The 24,615-nt window shown below is 45.6% G+C and overlaps 1 protein-coding gene across 1 annotated transcript in view; it reads right to left on the bottom strand.

Annotated features, from left to right (window-relative positions):
- esrrd (estrogen-related receptor delta) overlaps window positions 1-15,754 on the bottom strand; it is a gene marked incomplete at both ends in the record, with an annotated part of 77,867 nt that extends 62,113 nt beyond the window's left edge. The window contains one exon of the mRNA XM_084308541.1: window positions 15,615-15,754. Within this exon, the coding sequence (XP_084164667.1) occupies window positions 15,615-15,754 (140 nt within the window). The remainder of the gene's footprint in view (window positions 1-15,614) is intronic.
- Window positions 15,755-24,615: the final 8,861 nt, after the last annotated feature.

Genomic DNA, 24,615 nt, shown 5'->3' with positions numbered 1-24,615 from the left:
CATCATCACCTACAAAAAATGGCAAAAACACTCTACAGAGGAACGCCGTTTTTCATAATGAGAGAATACATCATTCTCGATTAGTATCGGCCACAGGCCTTGCTAAGCACACACGACAGCGACCAAACAATTTTTTCTTTTAGGAAAATAAAGTTTCTCCAGCAGTTTTAGCACAACCTCAGCAATCAAGCTAAGGGTTACATCGCATCCCTACCACACAAAAAAACACAATGTAGTGCAACATGTCTGATAGGAGGGTGAAAAAGTCCCCATGGAACCGGGGGGAAACACAATCCTCTTATTTTACCCTTAATACGGCCAGTTAAAACAGGAAAACCTGTTAATATGTGAACACTGTTCATTGTCATCACAGGCTGAGAAAAGAAAATTCTTTTACTCACTTGTCACTAAGCATAGCTTCATAGGTTAGTTACCTTAGTTGTGAGTACACGGTACATATAAACACACATGATGTTTCTCACACAACAACCAGATCATTTTCTGTAATAACCCGATTTGCACGGAGAAGCTAACTGCCAGTGACAAAGACAGTCCACACATAACTCGCGTCGTATCCTAAATGCATTGCAGCAACACACGTTTTGGGAAAACATCGTTATTCACAAAACATTTAGAAAGGTAAAGACCAGAAGACGTGTTATAAGGTCCGGTCAAACCTTGTCCTACCCGGAACGTAGATCAGCGAAGTGCAGTCAAGATACCGTAGGAACACAGCCGCTCCTGTGTTGTTCGAACTGGGCAGCGTCGCCGCTCCAACCCGCACTACAGTCCTCTTTGTTGACGCAACCTTGCCGTCCTGGCTCAGGGCAGGGTCGACGAACATCTCCTGTCAAAGACGACGTCGTAGTCCAGAGTGTTTAAAAACATGTTATAATCAAAGCACGTTCAACAGAGTAGCATTAAGCTAACGGCCGCTCCAACCGTTCGGGCGCTACTGCCCCTGCTCGCGAGACGTCGAGCTAACGGCGCACGCAACCAGAAGCGAGCTCGCGGCGGTGCGCGAGGAGCTAAAGCTACCCCGCGCCAGGCCTTGGCCTATAGCAGCAAGCTAACGTTACCTAGTGATCACGACATGCTAGCGCCGCAGCTAACAGCTGACTGGCTAACAGTAGGCCCACCTAAGTAGGCCATGCAGCGATCCCAGCAGGCTAACGCAGCAGCTAACAGCTGACTGGCTAACCGTAAGCTAAGCAGCTATCACCTGAACTTGTATACAATGACATAACACTCACCCAGACAGGCCGCCGTTCTGAACCTCTCCTCACTTTTTTAGAGAAAAGAGAAACAAGATGTCAACACTGCTTTACAACGGTGATTTTACCAACACCCGACGGAATCAGCACGATACCAAACTGGCCTGTGTAGCTGACTTGAACATGGATCTGCCGCTATCGCACATCCATGCACATATCTCCTCGTGAAGGAATACTCTCATTTGGATATGAAAGAAGGGGCTTAACACGGGACAGAGAGAAATCCACTCGTCCAGAAAACACAGGGATAACCAGTGTTAATGGTTGCGGCCCACTAGTTAAACTAAAATGGCTTCAGACCAAGGTCTCCTGTCGTCTAGGAGACTGAACAAAGGACCTTAGCCTGGGCCCGGTTTTCATAAACATTGTCAATTAGTCCCCATAGCACTAACAGACAAGTGGAGTCTGCCAGCAAAACACTACTCACCCAACCTGGAACGCACCGCTTCTCACAACAGCGGCGCGCCACTACAGTCCCTGCACCGCCGGAGGGTTTCACTCCGTCCAGCCGCATCAAAGAAGACTGTAGCTGGGAGGTATGTAGCGGCGTGAACCCCCAATACGAAACCGGTGGAGTTTGTGGAATGATCACCATCTTCCAGACACTCCAGTATGAGAGAAAACGGGGTTTATTCAATGTATGTGATGTATAGATTGGGGGGAGGTGACCACAGCTAAAACGGTGATTGAAATGTGCATGGAAGACGGTGATATTGACGGTGGTGGAACCAGTGGTTTCACAGGCACAGGCCGCGTCAGCGAGGGTTTTGTTATGAATTCCTTGGAAGAACATCTGAGATTAGAGTGTACTGTCTCCCAGGGCAGGAGGGAGAGAGGTTCATCTTAATGAAACGTGAGTTTATTAGTGTTAAAGGTTATGCAGTTGTCATGACAACACGTCGCATGACAACCAGAAGGCGGGGCCGTCGTTGCGACGACGAACATCTATGAGTCGAACGGTGTTTCCGGGTGTAAGGCAGACTAAAAACTGACTGAGACTAAGAGGGAAGAAACCAAAAGAGACTCTCTCTCCTCTTATCACGGAGGGGGGGGGGGGGGGGGAGAATGCCACACATCATTAGCTTCGGCTAACACGAGGAGGGTTAGGCTGACGACCAGGCCTGAACACTATTGGACTGAACAGCAAAAGGACGATAATCTGAACACACCGAAAGATCATTAGAATACTCTTCAAGGACAATAACATCTGTTAACATCTGAGCTGAGGTTTCTGTTTATAGCAATAAAACCACGCTTTTCCTCATAAGGTATCTCACGGTGTCGAAGTGTCGAATTCTTACGGAGGTGGAGATTTATTATGGTTTATGGATTGCACTAACGGGGGAGATAAGGATCTTATCTACCAGTATCGGAGACGTCAGGACCATTAAAAGTACACAACGCAGAGGAATTGGATGGAGAGCCAAACAGACGAAGACGTGATACTGGCCAGTTTGATCAGAATCTTACAGTTGGTGCCGTGACCCGGATTTGCAAGAGATTAAAACAACGGGAACAGTTGGTGCCGATGACAGCCGGATTTGCAAGAGATTAAAACAACGGGAACAGTTGGTTGTTGATGACAGCCGGATTTGCAAGAGATAAGAACAACGGATAAAGACTTTTTCAATAATGGGGCGACAGTGGACAACAGTCATCAATGTGTGGGAGAATCATGATCGAAGCAAGGCCGGCCAGCCCTGGGAGAGAGCGTCGAGTCGAGCGGTCATGAGGCGGACCAGCGCTGTAGGAGAAACAGCGCTCCGGAGAAAGATGTGAGTTCACTGTGCACACATGGTTGTTTTGATCTTTTAAGCCAAATAAAAACGAACGAAGATAGTGCATCCGTAAATAAGTAGCGACAGAGAAGCCAGCTGTGATAATATGAGCAGAGATCCATGGTGAAAATCGAGGGTGTTATCTACAGAGAATGAAAAGCAAACGAGGCAGGCTGCACAGTTTTGGTTTAAGGAGGGTAAATGCGAGATGAGGAAAGGGGGGGGGGGGGGGGGGCGCTTGAATCAGATCGAAAAATTGTTGATGGCGGGACTGTTTTCATAACAGAAGGAAAGTCGAAAGGAGATTGTACCAGTGTGTATTATGTCCGATCAGGCAAGAGTATTAGTCTGAGAAAGCGTCCCCTGATAATGGATAGGAAAGAGAGGAAAAACAGCGGTGTTTTTAGGCCTTGGAAGGAAGGGCAGCGTTCGTTTGTTGAGAGAGTAGCCATTTGCACCGAGTCAAAATGGCCGCAGAGCCACGAGGGGTTTAGAATCAGGAAGTGACACGTCAACTAAACCACCATAGAGGAGGAGTAGGTCGCCACCTAGTGGTGGAGGGGGGGTAGTGCTGGGGAGTTTTCATTACCCATAGGGGAATATTTAGCACAGAGATGGTGCAGTTATTTGAATGGGTTAATTATTGAATAAAGAGGGAGTTTGAATTCCAGTGGGGCCTTCTCGCACCTAATAAATAGGCAGAGTCTTGAGGGGACACGTCACCAGAAAGAACTGGCGCGCGCTGGGGGTCACCCATGGGACAAACGTAGAGCGCCGAGTGGGTATCGTTTAGCTGCTGGTGTCACGCCGGAAGACAACAAAACAGGGAACAGCCCTGTAGGATTAGATATGGGTGTGGAGAAGGTGGTAGACTAATAGCAAAACAAGGGAAGTCGAATGGACAGACGACTGCCGGTGTTGTGTTTCTGCTTTCAAAGGGGGGAGACACCGACAGCGATGGAGATGACCAGGAGATGACCAGGAGACAGACTGGAGGAGGAGGAAGCCGCAGGGGCCAGGCACCGACGCCTGGTACACAGATCATCCACGACGAGAGAGAGGAGACGGCGGCGGTGGAGGAGCAGATGTGGAGAGGACAGCCAGAGACACTGAGCAGTAGCAGACCAGGGGAGACATTTTTGCCTAGGGGACCGCGCCCTGGAGGGGGGACCAGCTCAGGAAAGGAGCCGTCACTGAAAGGGGCCCTTGCCCTAGAAGATGGGACCGGCCCGAGATGGGAGGTGTACTGTAAGAGAGGGAAGGGAGCGCTCTGATTTGGACGTGGGGTACCTAATAGGGGGGCCGAAGGGTTTAGGTGTGTCGTTTGGAAAGTTGCAATCTGTGTTTTTCTCTGTCTCTCTCTCTCTCTCTCTCTCTCTCTCCTCCATGACCATTGTTTATCCTTTCTGGTTTGGGTGTGATGCGGGTAATGGAAAACAAAAGGAAAACAGCAGACGGCGGGGCCCTAATTGTTATGAGTCTATTTTTGGTGTATAATTAATTGAAAAACCAAGTAGTCTGTTGATTCTGAAAGTTGATTGAGAATCAAAGGGGGGAATGAGAGAAAACGGGGTTTATTCAATGTATGTGATGTATAGATTGGGGGGAGGTGACCACAGCTAAAACGGTGATTGAAATGTGCATGGAAGACGGTGATATTGACGGTGGTGGAACCAGTGGTTTCACAGGCACAGGCCGCGTCAGCGAGGGTTTTGTTATGAATTCCTTGGAAGAACATCTGAGATTAGAGTGTACTGTCTCCCAGGGCAGGAGGGAGAGAGGTTCATCTTAATGAAACGTGAGTTTATTAGTGTTAAAGGTTATGCAGTTGTCATGACAACACATCGCATGACAACCAGAAGACGGGGCTGTCGTTGCGACGACGAACATCTATGAGTCGAACGGTGTTTCCGGGTGTAAGGCAGACTAAAAACTGACTGAGACTAAGAGGGAAGAAACCAGAAGAGACTCTCTCTCCTCTTATCACGGAGGGGGGGGGGGGGGGGGAGAATGCCACACATCATTAGCTTCGGCTAACACGAGGAGGGTTAGGCTGACGACCAGGCCTGAACACTATTGGACTGAACAGCAAAAGGACGATAATCTGAACACACCGAAAGATCATTAGAATACTCTTCAAGGACAATAACATCTGTTAACATCTGAGCTGAGGTTTCTGTTTATAGCAATAAAACCACGCTTTTCCTCATAAGGTATCTCACGGTGTCGAAGTGTCGAATTCTTACGGAGGTGGAGATTTATTATGGTTTATGGATTGCACTAACGGGGGAGATAAGGATCTTATCTACCAGTATCGGAGACGTCAGGACCATTAAAAGTACACAACGCAGAGGAATTGGATGGAGAGCCAAACAGACGAAGACGTGATACTGGCCAGTTTGATCAGAATCTTACAAGTACGAAGACAATATCGCCGTATTTTCTCGTTTTAAAATAGTGAGAGAGAAAATAAAGATATGATGTCAACGTATTCTCCTTATTCTTCCTTTCCTTAGAGCAATATTTTTCTCCACGTCAAGTGGGCATATGAGCAACACGTTGCTTGTGATGAAATTTGCGAAGGAGATGAGTGTGTGGCCCATCCCGGCTTATGTAGGTAGGCGGATGGGGGTGTGGCCAGATGAATGCTGGCATTTAAAGGTACATTTGAAATGTATTCAGTGTGCATACGCTGAAGCGAGATTATGCATGAAACGCTGAGCGTGAGCTAGTGTGGAACAGAACAATAGTTAAGATGGATGTTTTACCTAGAATCAACTTCATTAGCTCAATGTTACCGTTACCCCCTCCTTATGGTTACTGGAAAAAATGACACTCCACCGCATATAAATTTATTTGGAATAACAAACCTCCATGAATAAAAAGATCCACCGCACAGAGAAACAAAGCCGACGGAGGTATGGCATTTCCAGACTTTTACCACTATTTTAAAGCGTACTCTTTAAGACCACTGACAACCTGGTTTGATTCCCAAGCATCTGTATCCTGGAGAAACTTAGAAGAAAATATAGTAGCACCACATAGACTGCAGGACATAGTATACACCATATTATCAATTAAGCAATGCAAATTGAAATTTGGCCCCCTTATTACTCATGTGATCCGGATATGGCGTGAAACACAAAAAAAATATTTGAACCAACATAAATGGCATAGTCATACTCCCCTATTCAATAACAATGCACTCCTTTTTTTTTTTTTTGTAGCTATGAAGACATACATAACAAAATGTACCTCACCAGTTCCACATATTATTTTTACGCACAGTTATTGGATTGTTTGAAGGCTCATGGAGTCCCATTAAGGATACCAATTGAGCACCACAGATATCACAAATTCTTCTATGAAAGAGAGACATCGAGAGGCTTCGTATCTGATTTTTATCATCACTTACTAACGTCCTCGCATGGAATCCTCCCCCTAGACTCAGTCTGGAGGATGGATATACCAGACTTGGAAATAGATATTGATTGGCAAGAAGTCTGGGCAAACGTTCGAATTGCGTCACGTAACCTGGACCATCAACAAATTAATCTTAATTATATTCATAGGACATACCTGACTCCTATAAGATTGAACAGAATGGGACTTAAACAAGACTCCAGATGTTCCTTATGTACAAATGGGGATGAATGAGGGTACATTTATGCACATGTATTGGGATTGCCCACCGGTTAAGATATTCTGGAAAGAAGTCTCCCAGCAATTATCAGAATTCTTATTTCTGAACATACCTGTACACCCCTCTGTATTGCTGTTGAATGATGTTTTTCAGTTTGCAGCCCCTATACAGCTAAAGAGACTAGTTTTATCTGGTCTCACAGCGGCTAAAAAGCTGATAGCATCACGATGGTTTCAACCGGAAAAAATTTGCCGGAAGGTATGGGTTCTTACATATCTCAATGTGATTTATCTAGAAATTTCTACAGCTAGAATTTTAGGTGTCAGTGAAACCAACATTGCAATCTGGTTAGAAGTGGTGGAGAGAATAAAAGCTAGCATATGAATTGTAGTGCCTGGTTAGAAACTAATGAAAATGGATGGATTATCCAAGTGGGGATCCGGGGGGGTGAGCGAGCAAGAGCATATGTATGTAGGGTATTAGATAGCAAGTATTAGGTATATATCTCGTATACTACATTTATATGTATATTTTATGATTCAAATGGTGATTTCATTGGATGTTTACTGTTAATGCTTGTGTGTCTAATTTGATGTTATGTAAAAAAAGAAAAAAGGAAAAAAAAAGGGAAAAAAAGAAGAAGTAATTCCACTCGCTCTGTTGTTGAGCGAATTGTTGATTGTGGGCGGTGACTACAACCAGTGCCTTACTCACATCAGCAAAACAGTCAAATCAGAATGGCTTAGTTGAGTGAGGCAGGATCTCGTGAACTCGAGACTAGACTGATGATCCTAAATGAGAATTAGAGACACAGACCCCATTGATACAAACCCCCATTGCTAGAAAACAATGATAAACACTGGAAAAGGCCATTTATAAGACAGGGGACATAAGACAGGGGACCTTTAACAATTGTGTGTATTGAGCCGTACTGTATTGTACCCATTCTGCAATCTGTTAAAGGGGCTATGCATTGCTATTCCTAGCACTATTTGGGCAACTTTACACAATTCCTGTTGGTCTATTGAAGACATTTGTACGTTTTTTTTCCAAAAAATGCATTGTTTTATATTTCTAATCAAGTACTCAAAACCATCATTTTTCAGCCTCAAGAAATCAGGCTGTTATGGCCTGGCTCCGCCCATAAGCACTTTGAGTGACAGTGCCACACAGTCTGCACTGGTAGAGGGAGGGAAGGAGGGGGGGGAAGAGAGAGAGAGAGAGAGAGAGAGCGAGAGAGGGAGGGGGTGGGAGAGAGAGAGAGAGAGAGAGAGAGAAAAAAAAGACAGTCCGCCGGCAGCTTGTTTTTTTTTTTTCTTTCTTTCAATCTCTCGTTTGCGTGTGTGGCGCGCTGCAGGTCCCCCCCCCCCCCAAGTGCTCTCTATCTCTCTCCCTTTCTCTCCCTCTCGAGTATGAGGAAATGTTTTTTTTTCTTCTTTCTTTCAATCTCCCGTTTGCGTGTGTGGCGCGCTGCAGGTCCCCCCCCCCCCCCCAAGTGCTCTCTATCTCTCTCCCTTTCTCTCCCTCTCGAGTATGAGGAAATGTTTTTTTTTTTCTTTCTTTCAATCTCCCGTTTGCGTGTGTGGCGCGCTGCAGGTCCCCCCCCCCCCCCCCCCAAGTGCTCTCTCTCCCTCTCTCTTCCTTTCTCTCCCTCTCGAGTATGAGGAAATGGTTTCGCTGTGTACAGTCAGTCTAGGTAGAATGGGGGCGGGCATTAGCTCCAACCACAGAGCCAATCGCATCACTGTGCGCTACCCACAGCCCGAATGACGTGACTCAGGCCTTCAAATCAAAATGACCCGATTTACTAGAGGACGAAAGGGGCTGAATCGGAGCAATCCGCCAATATGGTATTTAGACGCTAAAACACATTGATACGAACTCCTATTACTATAATACAATGCTAGAGACTGAAAAATGACATTTATAATACATAGCCCCTTTAAATAAATTTTTCAGTGGCGACCAAGTGGCGAACCACGTAACGCGCTGCGTCGCGGCACGGCCGACCCGGGTTCGATTCCTGGACCTGCCGTTCTTTGCCGAATGTCTTCCCCCCGCTCTGTCTCCCATTCTTCCTCTCTCTCTCTCTCTACTGGACTGCCCGGTAGTAAAAACCAATAAAAACCTACCAAAAACATAATACAAAAAAGAATATATGTAACGGTTGTGACGTCACCTTAAACTTCGATGCCCCGAGTGGGAGTCGAACCCTGGTCAGACCGCTATACCAAGAGGTGAATTCACTTCTAAGTTCTAAGTAATGGGTCTATGCGTCTTTTGAGGATGTGAGAGTGAGTTTAACCCATAGCACCGCTACTCACCCCAGCCCTTCTTGACTGCGCTTCACGATACCATCCGTTACATATATATACATTTTTCATTCATTCATTCATTCATTCATTCATTCATTCATTCACAAGTACAGTTTTGCTGTACCGTAGCTACTTGTGCTGTATGATGCCAATACATTTGAATCTAACCAGCTTGTCTTTAAATCTACTTTTTCTCCCAATTTTTCTATTTTTCTCCCATCCCAATTTCGTATTATCCAATTCTTCCCTCCCCTGTCTCGAACGTTGCTAGACCATGCCTCCCACTGGTCGGCTGCAATGTGGACGAAGCCTTGCATCACGTGTCCCCTCCGGTACACGAGGAGGCAGCCGTCGCATATTTTCACCTGTACAGCGCGATCTCTCCGTGGCGAGGATTAATCCGAGGGAGGCTCTCGCTGCCCCAGATACTTCCTGATTCTGCTGTACAGGCGCACCAACCGACCTGTAGGAGTCGCTGTCCACAACGTCCGATCCCCACCCACCGGCTTTCCCACCCCCTAATACTGCCAATTGTATTAGTATGAACGACCAGCCAAGCCGGAAGCAACACAGAGAGCCTAGGGTTAGGGTTAGGGTTATGTTATTTAATTATTTTGGGGAGCCAAAATGTCCAGGTTTGCATCAGTCTGTGGATGGCTGGATTAAGAGAGAGCCACCTGGTGGTGACATGTCGTAGAATCTCTTGGAACTCAACATCACAGAACTCACAAAATTCTTTGAGTGATTCTCTTCGTTTGGCAGATACAGAGAAGTGGCCATAGACCTTCAGCACAACATTTTCCACATCTATGGTGAGCTTGTCAAGAGCGTGCTTCACTGTGTTGTGCAATATGTGGGCATGGCAGTTTCCTTGCAGCAGATCTTTTTGTTTCTTCTTCAGGTTGGTGAAGACAGAGTTGTGAATTCCATAATTCACATTTGTGTTGTCTGCACTAAATGCTGTCACTTGATTTAATGATAAGCCACATTTCTCAAGGGATTGTTCTAGGAGAGCTACAATCCCGGCAGCTGACTCATCTGGATTCTCCTGTTCCCTTTATTTGATGCATCCGTCTGTATGGAGAATGGGAGGGGTTTGTCTGATGTTAAGGCCTTGAGAACATCACCCACTGCCTTTGGAGCAAGGACGTCTTTGACCAGAGCCTCTGCCTTTGTTCTTCCTAAAGTCATTTTCTTTACTATTTTAGAATCATGTAGAACCTTTTGATTGAGCTTGTGTGCACAGTCAGCACTGTTGTAGCTGAGGTTGTGTTTAACCGTGTGGTATACCTGTGTCACCTCAGCTGCAGTAACCTAGAGGGGAGGAGTGGGATGATCAAATTTAAATGAAATGAAATTGAACAGTATGACATTGACTTTTATATTGTTGTCTGAACACTATTTATTTATGTTTAAGTATTTATTTAAGTATTTTTGCATTTATGTATTTATGAATTATATTATTTATGTATTAACTCAACATTAATGAACAATCAACCATATTAGTCAACTGAAATAGCCCTAGACTATGCCAACATAGTCATGAATTGAAAATGGGGGACCCTGATGTAAACAATACGAAAGTCTTTCTCTGGTCTGCAGTATTGAGCTGTGCTGTATTGTACCCATTCTGCAATCTGTTAATAAAGTTTTCAATCAATCAATCAATCAACATCAGATTCAGCAGCCAATATGTAGGCTGCCTCTGTCAGGGCAGGTATAGAAATACTGACATCTAGTTAAAAACACAACCAGATAAATAAGATGTAATTAATAATATCCCATACCGAATCAATCTCAGGAGATGTTTCAGTCATGAAGAACTGTGACACCTGTGCTTGGGTCCTTTGCATTCTTATATTTCTGGCATGTTGTTCTCCGGAGGCATGCTGTCTGATGTCAGTCAGTCCACCATGTGCCACAGAAAACACATGCCTACATACTTTACAATTAGCTTTGTAAACATCTCCATTGACACTATCAACCCAGGGATTTGCCTCTTCCCACTCAGGTCTGTATTTCTGGAGGCGTTTTGTCTTTTTAGGACGCGGTGGAGTAGACATTTTCAAAGCGAGCGCGCAGACAGAGGTTGGTGCTGTGCGGCACAGAACTCTTCCTAGCAACGTGAAAGCGCTAATTCTCATTGGTCGGTGAGCTGCTGAGCGCACGCCCACCATAACAGAGTTGCCATGTCTGTTTATTTCCCCCGACTTTGACAATTTTGGCTTGTTTTTGTACGCCGGCTGGCTCATTTCTCTCACTAAACTGGCAACCTTACAATACGGAACATAGGGCGTCCCTTATCAGTTCAATACGGAACGCGTCTTTTAGTTTACAATTACGGAACGATTCCGTATTTTAAGGGACGGGTGGCAACCCTAGCCCAGCTTCAAAACAGCTTGAAATCTTGAAGTGGAAAAATGCTGTTTTAGAGTACTTGACTAGAAATACAAAACAATGAATTTTTTGGAAAAAAAACATACAGATGTGTTCCATAGACTCACAGGAATTATGAAAAATTGCCCAAATAGTGAAAGAAATAGTAAGATAGTTCCCCTTTAATAGAGGCCCATTTGTCCGCCATGTCAGTAGAAACAACGGTTGCTATATGAGAAATATATCAACAAAAAATTTATAACTTAGTGTTTTATTACTGGATCTTGTAAACAAGTCACAGAAGAACAGTAATAGTGTGCTTTCCCGTGCTACCTACTGTACCACTGCACAGAATTAGGCCTTTTCTTTTTTAAAGTTGTTACCAATGGTTCCCCGTGTCTGTAGTTCACTAGAGGTCTGCTCTCCTCTGTGTCTGTAGTTCACTAGATGTCTGCTCTCCTCTGTGTCTGTAGTTCACTAAAGGTCTGCTCTCCTCTGTGTCTGTAGTTCACTAGAGGTCTGCTCTCCTGTGTCTGTAGTTCACTAGAGGTCTGCTCTCCTGTGTCTGTAGTTCACTAGAGGTCTGCTCTCCTCTGTGTCTGTAGTTCACTAGAGGTCTGCTCTCCTCTGTCTGTAGTTCACTAGAGGTCTGCTCTCCTGTGTCTGTAGTTCACTAGAGGTCTGCTCTCCTCTGTGTCTGTAGTTCACTAGAGGTCTGCTCTCCTCTGTGTCTGTAGTCCACTAGAGTTTGAGTCAAGTCACAGAACACATACTGTAAGTTGTACTGTATGTCTGGAAATGTCCTCACAATTTAAAACTTAAAAGTTGGTGAGCCAGTGGACCTGTGAGTGCCGCGAGCTGAGTGGTGTTGTGTTTAAGAGCTGAGCGGTGTTGTGTTTAAGGGCTGAGAGCTGAGCGGTGTTGTGTTTAAGTCTCAGGGATTAAAGCAAAAAGATATCTCCTGACTGAACCAAGTCATATTCTTATTTTAACCTCCACTGTTTTTTTTTTAATAGTGTTAGCATTTTAAGGGAGCCTACTTGTAGAGCCTACTGTCCTGACTGTGACTATATACCCTACTGTTGTGGTTGTCGCGCCAGGCAGGGAGGCTGTGTGCTGGAGAGCGCGAATGCAAGTCTTGTGGCTAGCTTCTGATTGATGGCGAGCTAGCACCCTTTCCCCATTACTGCCACACTGTAATTTCCTGTGGCATACTGCAAAAACACACACCTGGCTCTTTTAGTTTTTTGCACCATGAACTAAAAGGCTTGTTATCATACAAACAAGGGACTAAACACGTTTAGCAATTATGCCACAACAATGTGGAACGCCCTACCCACAGCCGTAAAAAAATTTGAATCTGTGAGGGCTGTGGGTGTGTGTGTGTGTGGGTCACGAGCAGATAACAGGGACTCTTAAAGTTATCCGTAAAACGAACAACCACTAGACTGCTTACGCAGATATTTTAGGAGAGGGGGGAAATTAAACAACACAAAACATCCTTTACAGGTGGAAGTCTCAAAGAGAGAAATTAAGAAAATAAATCAAGTCCAAAAAACTAGCCACAAAGGCACCTCCTAATAACAGAGTTTATATTGAAAAAAGTAAAACAATAAACCTCCACTAAGGGAGTTTATGTATAGAATAAAGCGAGTAGCCTAAACTAAGAACGACTACCATAAAAGCTAAACTCTGAATCAGAGATCAGACTAAACTTCAATATAATGAGCGTGACCAAAATAACAACCAACACTAGGAAATGAATTAGCAGGTGACACTGCGAGATCCAAACTTAAAGGAAAACTCCAACATTTTGGAAATTAGCTTATTTAACATCTTCCCTGGAGTTAGACAAGAAGATACATACCTTTTTCGTCTCTGTGCGTGCATTTAGCTTTGGGAACAGTCGCTCCGTTAGCGTAGCTTAGCTTCATCACTGGAAGTGGGGGGGGGGGGGGGGGGGGGCGGAGCCTGACGTTCCCTACAGGGTCTTACAGTCACCAAATACAACTCCAAAACGTTCCTGTAAACATGTTGTGACCTGTGTATTCACCACGTGGAGAAATAAAAAATAATTGAATTAGACAATTACGTTTTATAAGCAAATATACTCTGAAATTATTTTTGCCTAACCACTCGAGTCTCTGGGCGCAGTCAGTGGTTTCAACGTGAAGCCGTGTTTGTTGATATTCTCATTCCTTCAAAGGATCCGAACCGATTGAAGTTTATGGATACCATGACTTAAAATCCTCTTACCTTGACGATTAAAAGCCTCCCCAATTTAGAAAACAGTAATCCAATGGCTGGTATTGATAATATAATACTAACTACTGCACGCTCGGAGCTAACCGGAGCTAACACAGAACAGGATGGTAAAGCAAATATAATGACTTCCTTTCTGGGGTTTTCAAAATAAAAGTGCGACGTTTATCTAACGTTAACACGAACCTAAACTAACGTTACAACTAACCTAAAGTTAGTTTAGGTTCGTGTTACAGTTAGATAATGTACAAAATAAACGTTTTCCGCTGCTATAAACGTTGCACTTTTATTTTGAAAACCCCAGAAAGGAAGTCATTATATTTGCTTTACCATCCTGTTCTGTGTTAGCTCCGGTTAGCTCCGAGCGTGCAGTAGTTAGTATTATATTATCAATACCAGCCATTGGATTACTGTTTTCTAAATTGGGGAGGCTTTTAATCGTCAAGGTAAGAGGATTTTAAGTCATGGTATCCATAAACTTCAATCGGTTCGGATCCTTTGAAGGAATGAGAATAGCAACAAACACGGCTTCACGTTGAAACCACTGACTGCGCCCAGAGACTCGAGTGGTTAGGCAAAAATAATTTCAGAGTATATTTGCTTATAAAACGTAATTGTCTAATTCAATTATTTTTTATTTCTCCACGTGGTGAATACACAGGTCACAACATGTTTACAGGAACGTTTTGGAGTTGTATTTGGTGACTGTAAGACCCTGTAGGGAACGTCAGGCTCCGCCCCCCCCACTTCCAGTGATGAAGCTAAGCTACGCTAACGGAGCGACTGTTCCCAAAGCTAAATGCACGCACAGACACAAAAAAGGTATGTATCTTCTTGTCTAACTCCAGGGAAGATGTTAAATAAGCTAATTTCCCAAAATGTTGGAGTTTTCCTTTAAATAGACTCAAGGCATGGCCATAGGCACAGCTGCACTGGATCAGGTGCAATCAAGCCCACACACCTGCCGACCCATGAGGCAATCAACCACAGGGACCAGGGATTGACAGCTATCCCTCACAGAAAGGTGAAATAAAGCAAAAATAGACAGCTGTCCCTCACAGAAAGGTGAAATAAAGCAAAACCATGACAGGACCCCCCTCTAGGGGGCGGCTCCAGACGTACCCCCTGAGACACGTCTCCGAAACTCCCGAACAAGCTCAGGGTCCAAGATGTCTCTGGCCGGAACCCACATGCGCTCCTCCGGCCCATAACCCTGCCAGTCCACCAGGTACTGTATACCCCTACCAACCCGCCTACTGGACAGGATATGCCGTACAGTATACACAGGTTGGCCATCAACGAATTGGGGGGGAGGCGGAGGTCTCTCCGTGGGAACCAACCTGCTCTTCCGAACCGGCTTAAGACGGGATACGTGAAATGTAAGGTGTACCCTCATTGATGAGGGTAACCGAAGACGCATCGTGACCGGGTTTATCTTGCGAACAATGGTGAAAGGACCCACAAAACGGGGAGCGAGTTTGCGTGACTCCACCTGTAATGGAAGGTCGCGTGTGGAAAGGCACACCTGTTGGCCCACACGGTAGGAAGGTGCAGGGCGACGGTGTACATCCGCCGACCGCTTGTGCCGGGCCGCAGCACGCACAAGGGCCGAATGCACCCTCTTCCATGTTGCCCGAGACCGACGGATAAACGCCTTGGCAGATGGCACCCCCACATCCCTCTCCTGTTCAGGAAACAGTGGAGGCTGATACCCAAACTGAACCTCAAATGGGGAGAGACCAGTGGATGCATTGCACAATGAATTATGTGCATATTCTGCCCATGCCAGTTGATGACTCCAAGTGGTCGGATTGGAGGAGGCCAAGCAGCAAAGCATGCTCTCCATAGACTGGTTGGTGCGCTCTGTTTGCCCATTGCTCTCTTGATGACCTTGATGACAAGCTAACCGTCGCACCCAGTATAGCACAGAATGCCTTCCAAAACCGAGCAGTAAACTGGGGTCCACGGTTCCGACACCATGTCCTGGCAGATGGCATGAATTCGGAAGACATGGTCAACCACCAGTAGAGCGGTCTCCTGAGCAGATGGCAGCTTGACCAGCGGAATGAAGTGAGCTTCTTTGGAGAACCTATCCACCACTACCATGATGATGCTGTGACCATCAGAAGGAGGCAGACCAGTCACAAAATCCATGGCGATGTGGCTCCACGGATGACTAGGGATGGGTAAAGGATGAAGCAGCCCTGGTGGTGACTGTTGAGAAACTTTGTTCCATGCACAAACGGGGCAGGCTGCCACAAATTCCTGAATGTCCTTCATCATACCAGGCCACCAGAACCTTCTGGCCAAGAAGTCACAAGTTCTGTGCACTCCGGGATGTCCTGTCAGCCGAGAGGAGTGGCCGCACTTCAACACCCGAGAATGAATGCTGTTTGGTACAAATAACCGACCTGGGGGCACCCCACCTGGATCTGGTTCCAAACGTTGTGCCCTCCGCACAGCAGAGTCAATGCTCCATGTCACAGGAGCTAGGATCTGTCCTGCAGGAACAATGGGCTCAGGAGGATGGTCGTCTTCTGATCCATCATATAACCGGGAAAGAGCATCCGGCTTGATATTTTTAGACCCGGGACGGTACGTCAGGAGGAAATTAAACTGAGAGAAAAACAGTGACCAGCGAGCCTGTCGCGAGTTTCTCCTCTGAGCCCCCTGGATATATTAAAAATTTGTATGGTCTGTCCAGACTGTGAATGGGTGCTCAGCTCCCTCTAGCCAATGGCACCACTCCTCCAATGCCAACTATTTTAAATTTGTTTTTATTATCTTTTCCCCCCCTCCTTTTTCCGATTTTTCTCCCATCCCACTGTTAGTCGTTATGCCAATTCCCAACCCCCTTCCTGGTTGTTGCGCACTCCCCCCTACTGTTGGTCCGGGAGGCCGGAGACTGTCACATGCTTTCCTCCAACGCATGTGCAGCCAGCCGGCAGCCAGCCTGGCCGCGCAGATTCTCACCGGGAGAGTGTAACGTGTGGAAGGTCACACTACCTCCCTCCAGATCCTACCCTCGCTGTGCAGGCGCCCCGACCGAACTGTAGGGGTCGCTGTCCACAACGCCCAGGACCCACCCATCAGCTTTCCCACCCCTAACACTGCCAATTGTGTTAGTATGAACGACCAGCCAAGCTGATAGCAACGCCGAGAGCTGGATTCGAACCCAGCGTCTCCAGCGTTGATGGCGAGCGCCTTGCCCACTACACCACCTAGCCGCCCCTCCAATGCCAACTTGACCGCCAACAGCTCTCTGTCCCCAACATCATAGTTTCTTTCAGCCGGCGAGAGCCCACGTGAATAGTACGCACATGGGTGTACCTTACCGTCGGACGATGAGCGTTGGGACAGTATAGCTCCGACTCCAAGCTCAGAAGCATCCACCTCCACGATAAAGGGCAGGGATGGGTTAGGAGTAATGAGGATTGGCTCAGAACTCAACCTTCTCCTAAGCTCAATGAACGCTGTCTCAGAGTCCACTGGAAAAGGGAAGGTGCTGTCTTCCTGGTGAGTGCGGTGATAGGTGCTACCACTGAACTGAAATTATGAATAAAACGACGGTAGAAGTGTGCAAATCCTAGGAATCGTTGCACCTGCTTGACCGAGACAGGTGTAGGCCAGTCTGTAACTGCTGACACCTTCTTAGGGTCCATTTGAATCCTCCCCTCAGATACAATGAATCCGAGAAAGGACACAGAGTGGACGTGGAAGGCACACTTCTCATCCAAAAGGCACTTCAAGACCTGCCTGACATGTTTGACATGGTCAGAAAGGGACTTGGAGAATATCAGAATGTCATCAAAGTAGACGAAAACAAACCTTTCATCTCCCTGAGCACGTCATTGATTAATGCCTGAAAAACTGAAGGGGCATTAGTAAGACCGGCATCACCAGGTATTCGTAGTGACCATTATGAGTGTTGAATGCGGTCTTCCACTCATCCCCTTGGTGTATGCGCACCAGATTGTAGGCATTACGGAGATCGAGTTTGGTAAAAATGGATGCCCCCTGGAGGCGTTCGAACGCTGAGTTCATCAGGGGAAGGAGATACAGTTTTTTTTACTGTAATGCTGTTCAGACCTCTGTAGTCGATGCAGGGTCTCAGTCCTCCATCCTTTTTTCCCACAAAAAAGAATCCAGCACCCGCAGGTGAGGTGGAAGGTCTAATAAAACCGGTAGCCAGAGCCTCCTTGATGTAGGTGTTCATAGCTGCGCTTTCGGGAACCGACAACGAGTACAAGGAACCACGAGGGGGAATAGAGCCCGGCTGCAATTCGATGGCGCAATCATAAGGTCGGTGCGGTGGCAGGATGGTGACCCTTTGTTTGCTAAATACCTCACTGCGGTCAGCATAGACAGTGGGAACTCCCTCTGGTAACGGGTGTGACTCCACGCTCATGATGTTGGTGCTCTCCATGAGGGGGTCAGCTGTACAAGTAAGCGAGGAGAAGTCCTCACACAGAGACTCTAAACTGTCTAAACTGTCCTCCGGCGGGACCTCCTCACGAGGGAGTCCCAATCAAACTGTGGATCCCATTCCAAACTCCCATCCTGATCGACAGATGGCTGGGAGTGCAATGGTTGAGAGTGGGTTCTGGAAACCAAGACCGCCCACTGCTTCAACAGGATCACAACCGTTCTCACTAAACTGATCATAACTTGTGGGTGACGGAGGAATTTGGAAACAACGGTGACGGCATTGGGAGCCCCACTGCATGACAGTGTCCCTCTCCTCACCCCAATTTATCTGTGGCTTGTGTTTACTAAGCCAAGAATGGCCCAGCACAATGGGATACGTGGGGGAATCCACCAAAAAAAATCAAATGCGCTCAGAATGGTTCCCATAAGCAACCTGCATTAATTGGTTCTTTTGGTGACACTGCCTGTACCCAATGGCTGTCCATCAAGCGCTGTGACACTACAGGGCTTATGGAGGGAATGTACAGGTATTTTAGAGTCCTCAGCCCATCTGGAATCGATGAAACTGTCCACTGCCCCTGAGTCTAAAAAGGCGTCAACCTTAACAGCCTAAAACCACAGGCAAAAAGGTTCGAAAGGGGATGATGTGATGTCTCACTAGTGTCTCTCGGCCCACTAGCAAGACTGACCGTTTCCCTTCAGTTTCGGACACTCCACCCTCGTGACCTTTTCTCCTGCAGTACCGGCACCAGTCCACATGAGAACCAGTCTGCCAGGAGTCACACACAGAAGTGCTGTCCACCTGCATAGGTTCAGACGAGCTGACCACTGAAGGTTGTGGAGGAAAGGACGAAACTTCCTCCAGCGGGACATGAAAACGTTGGCCCCGCCTCTCACGCTCACGGTCTCTGATCCGGTTATCAACGCGTATGGCGGTAGTGACCAGTGTGTCAAAATTGTCTGAAGATCCCACAACCGCCAAAGCATCTTTAACCTGATTAGATAACGCGTTGGTGAACAAAGTGATGAGTGGTCCCTCAGGCATTGTGCCAGAAAACCACAGCATTTACCTGACTCCCCATTAAAGCGTGAGGGGAGCTGGACTTTAGCCTCACAAGGTAATGACCGGTATTGCGGCAGTAGACTGTCATAGACAGGTAGTGCTGAGGGGCTGAGTAGAGGAGTTCAAACAATTGACGCGCATGGTGAAATAACTCCGTTCCACGTCCAGGAAATACTTTTGAGGCTTTTATTCTTGCGCTTCATGAGACAAACAAAATACCCTTATTTACATACACTAATATACTGATACTGATGCGTTCTTGCGGTCAAAAGAAAATATGCGCTCCTAACTCTCACCCCCTCTATCCGTGAACTGTCAACCTCCGTGAACTGTCAACAACGTGAAAAGGTGAATGAAATTCCATAAAAACACTCCCATTAGCGCCACACCCCCGTGAGCACGTCCACCACCTAAAGTGACAGTACAACTAATAATACAACACATTATTGTATATTATTGTACAGAATGATAATAAAGAGACCTCCATTACGGCGCCTACATACCAGCCCCTAATTATTCAAATGTAATAATTACACAATTGTAAATTATGTAGGAGCCTAACAAGAAAAACATTAAATATAAGGCACAATTATTGAAACAATAGTTATTTTTTTAATTCTTTTTTATATTTTTCTCGCAAATGTCCTTTTCTTCTTTCTTAATTGTATCCTAGGGCCAGAGGTTACTAGCACATAGCCTTAACACATCCCACACCGGAAACGGCTTACGACGAGTTTCAAGTTCATGCGAATTCTGCCAATCCACGGCGTACAACGTTATTGAGATAATATTTCTTTTTTTCGCCATGTTATTCATAATTCCCTCACGGAGCCTGGTATGATGCAGTGGGAGCATGCACAACTCTGCAACGCTTCAATACTGCCACCTGGTGGATGATCGGCGAGTTGCCAAACCGGAAGTGGATCTCTTGTGATCCCGGTGCATCTGACAAATGCGTCCGGCACTCGCATATTGTTGCGGGACTGTATACACACGTCCGTGTGTAGCGATCGCTGCCATAACGCAATAATCGATACGATTTGGCCGTTTATTATGATTACACAAACCGGAAATGGATTTAGGGGATCGCCGTCAAATAAGTGGGATCTTTTTCCTCCAGTCTCATCGTCGAACGGTAAGAGGACGCTGACGTTACTTTCAGCCTGTTTGTTTATTATTATCCATGCAAACCGCTCTGATCAATATATCACCCATACTACATAAAGCATTTACCGACGATCACGGAATTATAAACGACCCCCCCCCCCGTTCACCCGTGCATGATAAGTCATAACGTTTAGGATCATGTACAGTTGAAATTTTTAATATAGCGTGTATCGCCAACAAACGGCATTTGATAATCTATATATGCGTTTATGCCTATATCTCACGTTCTAGGAATTACTGCAGAAAGCGATAAAAACATATTTATATTCTATATTCGTATGAATATATGAATGAAAAAGTAAAACGTTCCTACATCCTGAATGATAGATAATCGATGTTGAATGGGCCATAGTAATGTCAATTTAGCAATACAATTTAAAAAGTGATAGCCCTGCAAAGAAGGTGAACATCTCCATAGGCTTACAGTGCTGGCAGAGAGTGGTATAAGATGCTCAAATTGCGTGGCAGGGAATGTGTTAAGGAGGGATACTTATCATCGTTTGGTCAGTCAAGTCAGAAGAAACAAAAAAACTGTAATCCAATGTTCATGTGTTAAATGCCAGTCTATGCAGTTCAATATGAACATCTGAAGTCCTCATGGCTCTTCCGCTTCCTGTAGAAGGCAAACCTTGGTGATAGGCCTGTCCAGATAGCTGGTCTTCGTCTTTATCTGTACTTGACGGACAAGTCCTCTTCTATCTTGATTGATTGATTGAACATTTTATTAACAGATTGCAGAATGGGTACAGTACAGTACAGCTCAATACATACAATTGTTAAGGGGATGCAGACCAGAGAAAGACTTTCGTCTGGTTTACATCAGGGTCCCCCATTTTCAATTCATCATAACATATATGACATACATGACATACAGATAGACAGTACTGCTACATCTATACATTTATGACATACCAGATTTGCAAATACAGTACTGTTTTTGATACGAAAAGAGTCCAGAAAAGAGGGTATATACATTTGACATAGAAACTGTACATTGGAGGAGGTTGGGGGGGGGGGGGGGGGGGGGGTTGGGTAGGAGGAGTGGGTGGGGGACACTGTACAACTGAACAAGCAAAACTGTACATTGGAATATTGACAAGGCCATACTTGGTCATTTACTGTAGATTGGGGGGGGTTGTGTTAGGACATTTACAGGGGCCAGTTTAGAATTGCAGTCTACCGTAGGTGTTTTTTGAGAGTGTTTTTGAAAGTGGGTAGTGATTCACATTCCTTTACAGCTTTGGGTAGGGCGTTCCACATTGATGTGGCATAATTGCGAAACGTGTTTAGTCCCTTGTTTGAGCCGAATCTGGGTTTAACATGATTTGTGGAGCTCCCTCTGGTGTTGTGATCGTGGTATTCACTGACCTTTGGGAAGTATTTTGACATGTACATGGGTACCTTGGTCGTGTAGTGTATCTTGTAGACCAGGCCCATTGCAAGTTGCTGTACTCTGTCGTCTACTCTAAGCCATCCTAGGTTGTCAAAGTGGGCAGGGGTGAGGTGGGTTCTAGGAGTAAGGTCAAGCAGTAGTCTGACCAGTTTGTTTTGAGATGTTTGTAATTTAGTTTTTAGCGCCTTTGAGGTGCTTTGGTACCATGAGGTGCATGCATAGTCGTAGTACCCTTGAATGAGTGCTCCTGCCAGAGTCTTCAGGGTATTCTTGTTTACCAGTGAGGAGATCCGGTACAAGAATCGTGTTCGTTGGTTGACTTTTTTTTATTACATTGGATGCCATTTTGTCACAGGAAAGATTTGCCTCTAGGATGGAACCCAGGTAGGTAATATCTTCTTTCCTGGGATAGCTTTCACGATCCTTCCTGTAAGCCATGAGTTGCGAGGTGCCGAGTCATCAATTATGAGCACAATATCGCCAACAATGAAAAGTTGCGCTCGACACTTGACCACTTCTGACGTTCCTGCAGTAGAGGTAAGTATTCCTTGACCCATCTTTTCCAGAATAAGTTGGAAATATACTGCACTTGTTTCCATCTGCGACGAGCATATATATCCTCCTTCTGAAACTGTCCTGGTGGCAAAGATGGCATGGTTTTAAGCAGCAGAAGGTGATTAGGAGTAAGTGCTTCCAAGTCGTTTGGGTCAGTAGATGCTTTAGTGATGGGACGGCTGTTGATGATAGCTTCCGTTTCGCAAAGGACTGTGTGAAGACCTTCTTCATCGAGGTTTTGTACCTTCAGGCAAGAGTTCAGGACCTTCCTCACATACCTTATCAGTCTCTCCCATACTCCTCCATGATGTGATCCAGTAGGGGGTTTGAAAGTCCACTTGATGCCTTTCTGAAGGAGAGTGTTGTTAATTTGAGCAAGATTCCAATGTTCCATTGCCTCCTTCAACTGACGCTCAGCTCCAACAAAGTTGGTTCCGTTGTCTGAGCGTAATTCCAGGACTTGTCCACGTCTTGCTATGAAGCGTCGAAGAGCATTGATAAAGGAATCTGTATCCAATGATGATGCCACTTCAATGTGGATGGTCTTATGGATAGACATGTGAAGAGAACTCCATACTTCTTCACTACACTCCTTCCTCGCTTAACTTTGAAGGGTCCAAAATAATCAACTCCTACACGAGTGAATGGAGGTTCATCTGGAGAAACTCTGTCCAGTGGTAAGTCTGCCATCTGCTGGCGCCCTGGAGCTGCATGCAGTCGCCGACAAGCAACACACTTTTTTATATATCATCAGCCAATGGACATATGGATCTACCAGATGTCGATCGATAACTGGGAAATTCTTTTTGCAATCCAACCGGCCACAGGTAAGAGCGATTTGTTTCAAGTTTTCAAGTTTCAAGTTTCTTTAATAGTTGTCATACAGAAGTACAGAATACTTTCATACAAAATGCTTCTTACTGTTACGCTCCAGAGACTGTGCTAGACAAGATAGTATCAAATAACATAGTATAGCATGTAATTTAGAAGAAGAAAATGAGGTCACAGTGTTCGGTCACAGTGACAGCGTCACAGGTCACAGTGTTCGGTATAGACATATGTACAATGTTCTGAGTTACCATATAATATACAATACTATGCAGTGTACTAATGTACAGTACTATATAGTGCAAGGCAGATTTGACGTCAATTACAGCCCGATCGGGCCTTGCTCTCATAGCCATCCACCCGGTCAGCGAATGAGGCTACTGGGGCTAATGCCGTTATTGGTAATCAATCATCAGAAACGACGTCCCCCGCCCCCCCCCCCCCCCTTTCATGCATTCATGGTGGACCATGATACCGACAATATGCATTTTGAGTTTTAACTCTAGCTTGTCTATAGCCGAAACGCCATTCGATTTAACGTTATTATCTTAGCACCCTATATCTCGCATTCCAGGAAATACCCCAGAACATTCTGCTATAACGTTCATATTCAAGACGCTATAAAATGGGAACGTATTGATGAAAAAATTATTTATTTAAGGCATATTGAAGGGACGGTTTATAGTGTCAATTGACAATGAGAATTGACAGATAGCAATAATATAAAGTATAGATTTAGCTCTACAAATAGCCTCACGCACAATGAAAGGTTGTTATGAATAGCTGGCCGTATAGAGTGGGTCCCGGCTAATCCCAATGGCCCCGAATGTGTTAACAATTGTGTATTGATCCGTACTGTATTGTACCCATTCTGCAATCTGTTAAATAAAGTTTTCATTCATTCAAGTTCCCACGCTCATACGGGCTCCGATGAGTATCAGAGGTAGATCAACGTGTGAGAAATAAGTTTTGTTTGGGTTTTGTCCGCTAAAGTAGGCCTAATGCAGGATTTGTGCACATGTGTTTTCTGACATAGCCCAATGGTGTGAATGTGTTTCTGCTACTGGATCTACCAGATCCAGAGAGATACACCTGTGTGATGTTGCTACGGAGTTAAGCTAATAAAGGATACTCACAACCACAGCAGAGGACTCACGCGTTTGTACTGTGAAGTAACACGACAATGACAAATGTGTTGTTTCTGTTTTTCTTTTTGACATAGTTGCGGCACACGGAACAAGTTAACAACTCACCACTACAGCCCCCAGTAGCCTAGCCAGTCTCTTGAAACACAGCTATCTTCAAACTTCCACTCCTCTCGAAACTTTCTTTTGTTAGGTGGTCCCCCTCATCCTTTTCGTCTGAGAAAACTGCGGTGGGTTTTCTTTTTAGCGGCCGGCTTACTCCTTCCATTTAACGTTATTAAGCTAACGTTAGCTAATCGGTATAGCAGGCGTGCGTAACGTTACAGTGCAAGCAGGTGGTGGATGTGACGTCGGTAAACAAGGAGAGATTGGAGCTGCAAAAAAGGCG

Source organism: Notolepis coatsorum (genome assembly GCF_963971535.1).
Source record: "Notolepis coatsorum genome assembly, chromosome: 1".
In the NCBI taxonomy this organism is placed as follows: Eukaryota; Metazoa; Chordata; class Actinopteri; order Aulopiformes; family Paralepididae; genus Notolepis; species Notolepis coatsorum.
Note: the sequence above shows the minus strand (reverse complement) of the source record. Positions and strands in the feature narration are given on the sequence as shown.